The sequence below is a fragment of the Mobula birostris genome, chromosome 9 (assembly GCF_030028105.1).
Source record: "Mobula birostris isolate sMobBir1 chromosome 9, sMobBir1.hap1, whole genome shotgun sequence".
Classification (NCBI taxonomy): domain Eukaryota; kingdom Metazoa; phylum Chordata; class Chondrichthyes; order Myliobatiformes; family Myliobatidae; genus Mobula; species Mobula birostris.
Window position 1 is genome coordinate 5,343,501 of NC_092378.1, and position 9,128 is coordinate 5,352,628.

Sequence of the window (9,128 nt, forward strand, 5' to 3'; positions counted from 1 at the left end):
TTTGTTTATGTATAAACTATTAGGGGGTTTTCCAAGAAGGTCTATAGGGAACATTTAACTAGTTTTTCGATTAAAATTTGTTAACACATGAAAACATACATGTCACAGCCTTTGAAAAAGACTAAGTGAAAAATACTTGCATTCTACAACAGCATGAAATTGTGGAAATATTAATGGATCAAATCCTGTAATTTAACTGAGGGAGCTATTACAAAAACTATTACAGCAAAAAAAATGCCATATCTAATTTAGCAAATTCTTCCTAAAAATCACATAGTAAGGGCAAATCACTGAGAATAAGTCTTAAAACATAACTTGTATGCAAGAATATCATAGTCCTCATGCTTTGCACATAAAATTGAACATGCATAGAAACACCTGGCAATTTCATTACTGCTAATGCTTCCAAATTAATTATTATTTGTTCTGTACTGCTCAACTGCTAAATCTGGGCACAAGTAACTAAAAAGAAACCAGAGGTCTAATGTCTTGAATTCAACAGCTACAGTCCCTCAAAATGGATAAAATAATTTTAAATGAACCTTAGCCACCAGACTTCAATACCCTAACACAAACAATCAAAACAGTTTTTGCAGAACTTAGTTTAAAAAAATTTCAATGTCATATTTTATGAAAAACACAGAAGTTGTCTGGACAGTTATCCAGCAATGTACATACCTGACTACCTGGGTAAACTACTATTCCCTCATTTGAACTTTAAACTGAAATTGTCTTCTTCCCATCATAATTTAATTGGCCAATGAAATTTTTTCAAACTATGATTTGTTCAGTGACAATTGCATTATTCAATGATTTCGAAAGGCAGAAGGATCAACATAATCTTAAATGGCCTAACATGTCATAATAGCTTAAAATATGGATATTTACATAGAACTCACTACAATATCAACCAAAGTTTAAATAGATAAACAAAACTATACCATACATGCACAACAAACATTTTTATGGAATGAGCTACTAACATATGAATTCTTATCTAGATTTTTAAAAATTAAAATAGTCTCATGTGAACACATAGTTCATCTGTCACAAAAATTCACTAACCACCAGCCCCTACAATTTTTTGTTAGCATGTATCAGGCATTAGATAGCCTGATTATATACTAGCTGCCAGCTGTAAATACTACAGATCTGCACAAAAGTGGGTCACACACCTGTACAATATTTTGTACACTCGTTCAACAAGTTTGTTCAATTTTTCAAAATACACTTGAACAAAACACTGGGGAGAATCACAAATCAGACATGCTTAATGCTTTTCCATTTTAGAAATGATTATGTTACAATAGTCCTTGCACTTTTAAAAGAACAAAATGCATACAGCTGTTGAGATATTTCAAATATAATTTACTCTAATTTAATAGAAATAGAAATATTAAGCAAAGAGTAAACTCACCGTAAGTAATATTGCTTTAAGGCAAATGCTGCATTTGGACAACCTTTAGGAAAGTTCAACTCCTCTGTTATCAGTGACCATTTGTTCTTATCGGTTACCTGCATCAATAATAATATTCCTGGTTATTATGCGTATACATATTATCAGATATCAAATCGAAAAGGACCTTACCATTTAAATATCGCGACCGGCACTATTTTACACCACGAGCTCCTAAACCTAAAATTGTCTACCTACTTGTTTCACGCGAATGCAAAAGGATAAAGATATTATACTTTCTCCGTCCTAATCATCCTATGGGCCTAATGTGAGGCCTACAATTTTCATCAGAAGCACGAAGCCTGAGACGGAGAAGAAATACGTAGGACCATCTCACCCAATCCGTCCAGGATAAAGGCAAACAAATAGTGCGAGCCGGTCCCCTGAAGAGTATTTCCTACCCCAGGCACACTCACGATTATCGATGTTAAACATGCCCGCTAATTTTGAGTTCGCTTAAGTGCGCTCAGTGCAGTTCAGCCCCACGCACCAGGCCAGGCAGGCAGTCTTACATGCAACAAATGCCATCTACATCTCTCCGCTTCACAATCTTTGCGAACAGAAACTAAATAAAAATATAAATCAATATAGATTTTTTCACCCAGATCCGGAGAAGAAAGAAAATTTCATCTCCCTAAATATAATCACCTTGGCGAATCCACCTAGACTGGTGACTCTGGTATAGAGAGCGTGAAGATCCAGCTCCTTGCCACCTACTATTGGGATCTTTTTAAAAGGCGTCCTGAAAAAGGCAGAGGATAATCAGCCAAGTGTTTTCCATTTCAAAAAAAAGTTTTATTCCCCCCTCCCCCAGTCAGGTATAAAATACCTCGAGTGTTATTTCTTACCCTCTGTTCTGGTGAAATTGCCGCAGCTCCTCCAAGAACGCCAGTCTTTTTCTCCGCGGCTCTAAAGGTTGCAATTTCCCCGTCGGATTTGCCATCTTTTTCATTGTTATTGTTGTTATTGTGTTGTGTTATGTGTAGGGTGCGTGTGTGTGTGAAAACAAATGGAAAAGAATAACCCCCCTCAAACTTCCCTCAGTATCTAAAGGAGAGAGCCATTCCACTGCCGCTCAGTCATTGACGGTGGAGCGAGTACGAAAGTTTTAAGAAGGAATGGAAAAAAGAGGGGAAAAAAAGGAGTAACGACCCGGTTCGGGACTCTTTCGATCGCCAGATGAAGAATAAGAAATAAATACAAAAGGAAAACTTACATCTTGTTCTCTATTGTGTGGTACTCTTGTGGTTTATGCGTGTGTGTGTGTGTGTGTGTGTGTGTGTGTGTATGTGTGTGTTGCTGCTGCTTTTTGACGCTGTTACACAGGCTGCGGTGGTGTAAGCGGCTCCATGCAGTCACTCGACTCAACACTCTCAGAGAGAGAGAAAAAAAATGAGAGGGGGGTGGAGGGGAAAAAAGCGCACACACACACACAGAGACGAAAGGGAGGAAGAGAGAGAGAAGAAAGACACACACGAGAGGGATAAAAAACCACCCCGGCGGCGCTGGTGCTGGCAGCGGCGGCCAAGGCACCAAACAGCAGCGGCTCGAGCCTCCCTCCGAGAAGCGAGACAATAGCGCCTCGTCTCAAGCAAACCGGCCACCACAGCCTGGGCCCCGGGAGGGGGTGCCCCTATTCAACCATTACACGACACCCCTCCCCCTTCCCTCACACACCGGCCGAGCTCGCTTCGCACAAAATGGCGGCCGCTTGCATCCTGCTGCTCGCGGATGGAGGGGGGGCGGGGGAAAACCCTGTGCTGCTGCGTTTGTGTTTTTCTTAAAATATAAGTGTACTATCGCTTTTTGATTTGCAGTCTTCGTAAAACAGCCGGCGAGAACGGTCGAGTCCGGCCTGGGATTTATTTTTTGTCAGTAACGTCGCAGATTGCGCCTGAGGAGCAGCGTCGTGATTCTGGGTTTGTTTTAAGAAACAAACATGGTGGCTGCGGTGGAAGAGGGACTCTCATCTGTGTGTGTGTGAGAGTGAGTGAGTGCGAGAGGAGTGTTTCATTCCTTCGGGGAATTTAGAGAAACACGTTGGGGGGGGGACAATTAAACGAGAAATCTGGTAGTTTAACGGGCAATTCGTGATGAGTGTTTTGTGTGCTGCGTCCAGTAACTAACCTCGAAGGAATCACAGGCTGTTGCTGTTATCACCAGTCAATGATGCTCGCTCACTAACTGGTATCCGGGCTACTAAACACTTTAACTGTTTTTAATTTGAGCGTTAAATTAGAAAATGTGCACAGTTTTTAAAAATTATAATTACTTTTTAAACAGTTTAACAACTGCCATTGTTTTGTTTAGGGCTCAAGTGATTCTCCTACTTTAATATCATGTAAAATTATTTTATTTCCCTAATTAGCGTCCAGAAATGTTATTTGGTACTGGTGGATGTGTGGTAGGTGCCTGAAATGGTTTGTTAATAATGCGGTGGTGGAGGTAGATATTTTAGAGGCATGGAATGGAGGGCTGTCGATCAGATGGAATTAAGTTTATTTTGGCATTGTGGGCTGAAGGGCCTGTTCCTATGTGTGCTCTGTTCTGTGGTCTAAACCTTAAGATAATGGGCGCTTCAATATTTTAAATACACTTCCTGTAAAGTCAAAACCAGCTTGCCTAGAATTATCCACGTTTACTTGCACAGTTGAATGGAAAATCTTGATAAAATGTAATGCAATGAAAATTGAAGTTGGAATACTGTAAGTCATACAGATGATAACTTTTGTGAATCCAGTTGAAATTTAATGCATGCATTTCCTCTCAGATAATTCCAGTATGCACAAAAAGTAAGGATATTTTCTGTTGAGCAGAGACAGTGAAGAGATGATGATGACTAATTTTAAAGTTGTCTTTACCTGAAAGGGTGGTGAAATCAACTTGCTTAGAAATTATTAAAAAGAATTTAGAAAAAATGTACTTGTTGAATTGTGAAGAAATAGGAATTGGCATGCTCTTTCAAAAAGCCACCCAAGCATGCATAGGCCAAAATGTCTTCTCCTGTGCTTTTTTTTCCTAGTCTGATAAGTTGTCATTTAGTTTTAAAAAAAACAAGAATAATAACAGTAGACAGAGGGAAAATGGGAAGGAAGTAGCAAGAGCATGATCAAAGGGCTGAGTTTTGCAAGTAAGCCTTAAAATTGGAGATGAAGGATTGTGAACGGTCTGATACATCCTGCAACAGTAATTTGGACAGTGAATGCAATGAGTGACCAATAATAGAATTGGTGGTAGAAACTTAAAGATGTACTTAAGTCTTCATGATGCTGATAAATTGTGTAAATTATAAATTGGATTGATCCTCCGGGGAACTACTTTTTTGTTTTATGGCGGTTGGCAACCAGTTTTCAGTGCATTGCCGCCACCTGCTAGACTTGTGTTCCAACCAAATATGTCCTGGAGTTCTCTACTTTAGACAATCTAGTTCAGCCTGCAGTTCCCTATTAACATCACTCTGTAGTTGTAATTCCTCGTGAATGCTTAATGCACTCATTAGATAATGCCGCAAACTGCCATTCTTCCCTAACTTTGTCACGTGTTTTCGTGTAGTTGCATTACCTCAATTACATTGATTTCATCTACATCACTTGTAAGACTAAAATCATCTTGTTAAAGAATAGTAATTATCACACGTTATACTTTTAAAATTGCTGTTTTTCCAAGTCTATCTGCTTTTTCAGGTTTTCTTTTTCTTGGGTCGTAGCCTGCAGTTTACTGAGACCTCGGAGTTCTTCATTTGCTTCCATGTTTTCATTTTATAATCTGAATGTAGATAATTCACTTTATGACAAATTCCTTTTCCTTTTGTATCCTTGTAATAATTTCCTCCATTTTCCCTCCGGGGAACTTGACAGTCATTGCACTTTAAAGTCATTTTCCTAAATGAGTATCATTTCTGGTGTAGAATTGTATTAATTGGTAATCAAAGGAAGTTGAGCAGGGAATTACAAGAAAAACTGACCATTGATTGAGTGATTCAAATATTAGAGAAGAATTGGCAGTTTGTGATGAATAGCAATTTGGAAGAAAATTGGAACGGGAGTAGTTTGTTCAGATGGGGATGATCCTGTTGCCTGTTTCTTAAGTTACCCAGAATATTCTACAGAAGCGATTAAATTACATTAAGTTCAATTATTTTTATAACTTGTGAACTGCACAATCTGTTCTTGAAACCATTTTGGAAGGGTACATTTATACTAACTTTTATGTAATGTGGTTTCCACACCTGCAAAGTGTTTTTCCATCTGGCCAGTTCAGAACAATAAGCAGCAGATTCTGTCAGCCAACTTATCCAGTCTTTAACTGAGCCATAGACCATGACGATCATGGGCCAATCTTCATTCTGCTTTGAGGCTATAATGACACAAGCCAGAAATGTTAGAGTTGGGTTCAGCGGCTGTTTTTAAGCAGAAGTTCAAAGAAAGTAAATGTATTATCAAAGTACATATATGTCACCATATGCAACCCTGAGATTCATTTTCCTGGGGGCATACTCAACAAATCTATAGAATAGTAACTATAACAGGATCAATGAAAGATCAACCAGAGTGCGGAAGTCAACAATCTGTGCGTATGCAAATATAAGTAAATATCGAGAACATGAGATAATCAGAAACACGAGGAAATCTGCAGATGCTGGAAATTCAAGCAACACACATCAAAGTTGCTGGTGAATGCAGCAGGCCAGGCAGCATCTCTAGGAAGAGGTACGGTTGACGTTTCGGGCCGAGACCCTTCGTCAGGAGTAACTGAGAGAAGAGCTGGTAAGAGATTTGAAAGTGGGGGGGGGGGGAGAGGGGATATCCAAAATGATAGGAGAAGACAGGAGGGGGAGGGATGGAGCCAAGAGCTGGACAGTTGATTGGCAAAAGGGATATAGAAACATAGAAAATAGGTGCAGGAATAGGCCATTCGGCCCTTCGAGCCTGCACCGCCATTCAGTATGATCATGGCTGATCATCCAACTCAGAACCCTGTACCAGCCTTCCCTCCATACCCCCTGATCCCTCTAGCCACAAAGGCCATATCTAACTCCCTCTTAAATATAGCCAATGAACTGGCCTCAACTGTTTCCTGTGGCAGAGAATTCCACAGATTCACCACTCTCTGTGTGAAGAAGTTTTTCCTAATCTTGGTCCTAAAAGGCTTCCCCTTTATCCTCAAACTGCGACCCCTCGTTCTGGACTTCCCCAACATCGGGAACAATCTTCCTGCATCTAGCCTGTCCAATCCCTTTAGGATTTTATACGTTTCAATCAGATCCCCCCTCAAGCTTCTAAATTCCAATGATCTGGAAGGACAGGAGGCCTAGGGAGAAAGAAAAGGGGGGGGGGGAACCCAGAGATTAGGCAAGGGGTATAGTGAGAGAGACAGAGGGAGAAAAAGGAGAGAGAGAAAAAGAATGTGTGTATATAAATAAGAGATAATCAGAGTTCCTATTTTAGTGATCGTTGCCGGAAGAGTTTTGGAGCTAACAGAAATTCAGTTGCACACAAAATATTACCAGCATTTACTGTGAATACACAAATGATGTGTGTTTGAATGATGGACTGAAGGATATGCAGTGGTTAATTGGGGCAGTTGCTTATTTGGGACAACTCTTAACAAAAACAATCAAGAAAATATTAAGGATTCCCTTTGTTTATTTGGGACACTATGCAGTTTAATTGGGACAGGAGGCTGTTGCTGAACTAATGTCAATTGTGTCCACTTGTGTGGTTGTTAGATGCTACACCATGTTTAAAGGGAACAGTTTTAAAAAGTGTCAGTTGTGTGTTTCTGTTCCAAAAGCAGTGATGTTTGACATTGATAGTTGGTGAGAAATAAGCAGTAAGACAATTCAGAACTGCAGTTTCAAGCATAAAGGCTTGGAAATGCCAGAAACAGCCAAGAGTGAAAATGAAACTCTTTCAATTCTTCAACAAGTTAGGAATTACAAAGGTATTGACAATCATGTTGCTATGGAAGATAAATTGTTGATAGCATTGTATGAAGGCTGTCCATTATCTGCACTAGGTGTCGGTGCTGATTTTGTTCGTTTACAGTCAATCAAAAGAACTCAGCAGCATACACTGGATGAACTCCTCTGTTGAAAACCATTAGGAGCTAATACACAGTTTTACAATACTGTAGTGTTCAAACTTGTTCTGTATTTCATTTAAATACACAATTTGTTACTCAGTTAATCAGTAGTTTATCTTTTTTATGCCATTTTAACTATTTCCAAGAAACTTTGGCTAATTGAGGCAGCTGCTTAATTGGGCCAAAATGGACTGATCCCAAGGTGTCCCAAATAACCGGAATGCACTGTATATGGAACAGTAATGCAGCAAGGAATCAACATCTTCAAGGATTAAAGAAAGGGAATTTGTAGTTGGAATATCAAGATGTTCAAATTTAAGACTTCTTTTGCCGTAATTTTTTAGAGCCCAGTGAATTAATTTACTATGATGCTACTTTTGCATGTGTTGTGCAGAACAGAAGCACAAGGAATACCAGTTGTTCATTTGCTTTCCCATGAGAGTGTGGAAAATTAACAGTTATGTCAGCTTCTGGGTACTCTAATTCATTTCCAGCAGCTGGCTCAGAAGTAACATTGGCAGCTGTCAGCCTGCCTTTTCAGAGAGACAAATCCCCCAAATTACATTTTAAATATTTTCCCCTTTTAATGAATTAACGTGTATATTCTGATGTAGTTTGTGGTGTAAGGAGTCTATTCTGTGATAAGGGTATCAAAACTGAGGATTATCCTTTTCTCATTTTACCTGCTGATTTTGGTACTTAAGCATTATTTTATTGCAAAGAGAAACAAGAAACCTTATGCATTTGTTCGTTTGTCATCCTGGGATGGTGGGCTTGTCCTAATGATCTATTTGGATTTTAGGTGTCAAATTAATGGTCCAATGGCCAAGTAGTACATTATTGGACCTACTTAAGTCAGTGGGTTATCATTTTAAAATAGTTTGCATATACCTAGCGATGTCTTTCAAGTGGCACTAGAAGGTAACTGATGACCTTAAAGATGACACTGGTATGTTATGGACCAAACTGACTTGCACTCAATTCTCAATTGTATTAATTTATGGTCTCATCAAAACAAAACATGGCAGATTACAGACTCTTAATTTTCAGGGCAAGTCTTGATTACCACTAGTGCACTCCATTAGTTAAGACACAGGTAACTGTGTCCACTTTATATAGTTCTGATCACCACAGTACATGGAAAATGTGATTGTGCTGGAGACAGTGAAGAGGAAGCTTGTGCTGATGTTACCAGGACTAGAAAATTGTAGTTAAAAGGTAAGATTGGATAAGCTAGGTTTGTTTTCTTTGGAACAAAGCCTGGGGGTGGGGAAACTTAATTATGTGCAGTGCCTTGAAAAAGTACTCAGCACCCAAAGCTATTTTCACATTTTCCTGGCTCTTTTTTTCTAAATTTAAAATATATTGAAGTAGGACTTTTTGAGCTAATCTGCAAAAAGTGTATCATATCAATTTTTTTAAACTCAAAAACCTGTCAACAATTAACTAAAAATTTAAAACCAAATCTATGAGGCTGAAAATTAGAGTCAACTGTTTATTCATTTTCATAGATGCTGCCTGATCTGCTGAGTTCCTCCAGCACTTTTTGTGTGTGTGTGTGTTGCTTTAGGTTTCCAGCATCTGCAGA

The 9,128-nt window shown here is 39.0% G+C and overlaps 1 protein-coding gene across 2 annotated transcripts in view; it reads right to left on the bottom strand.

Annotated features, from left to right (window-relative positions):
* Positions 1-3,157, bottom strand: part of arid2 (AT-rich interactive domain 2) — a 118,873-nt gene extending 115,716 nt beyond the window's left edge. Inside the window, exons 1-3 of one of the 2 annotated variants that reach the window (XM_072267426.1) lie at positions 2,305-3,157; positions 2,105-2,198; positions 1,418-1,515 (exon numbers count right to left, since the gene is read on the bottom strand). In XM_072267426.1, the coding sequence (XP_072123527.1) occupies positions 1,418-1,515; positions 2,105-2,198; positions 2,305-2,408 (296 nt within the window). In that variant the 5' untranslated portion in view covers positions 2,409-3,157. The remainder of the gene's footprint in view (positions 1-1,417; positions 1,516-2,104; positions 2,199-2,304) is intronic. The other variant, XM_072267425.1, reaches the window with a different exon arrangement.
* Positions 3,158-9,128: the final 5,971 nt, after the last annotated feature.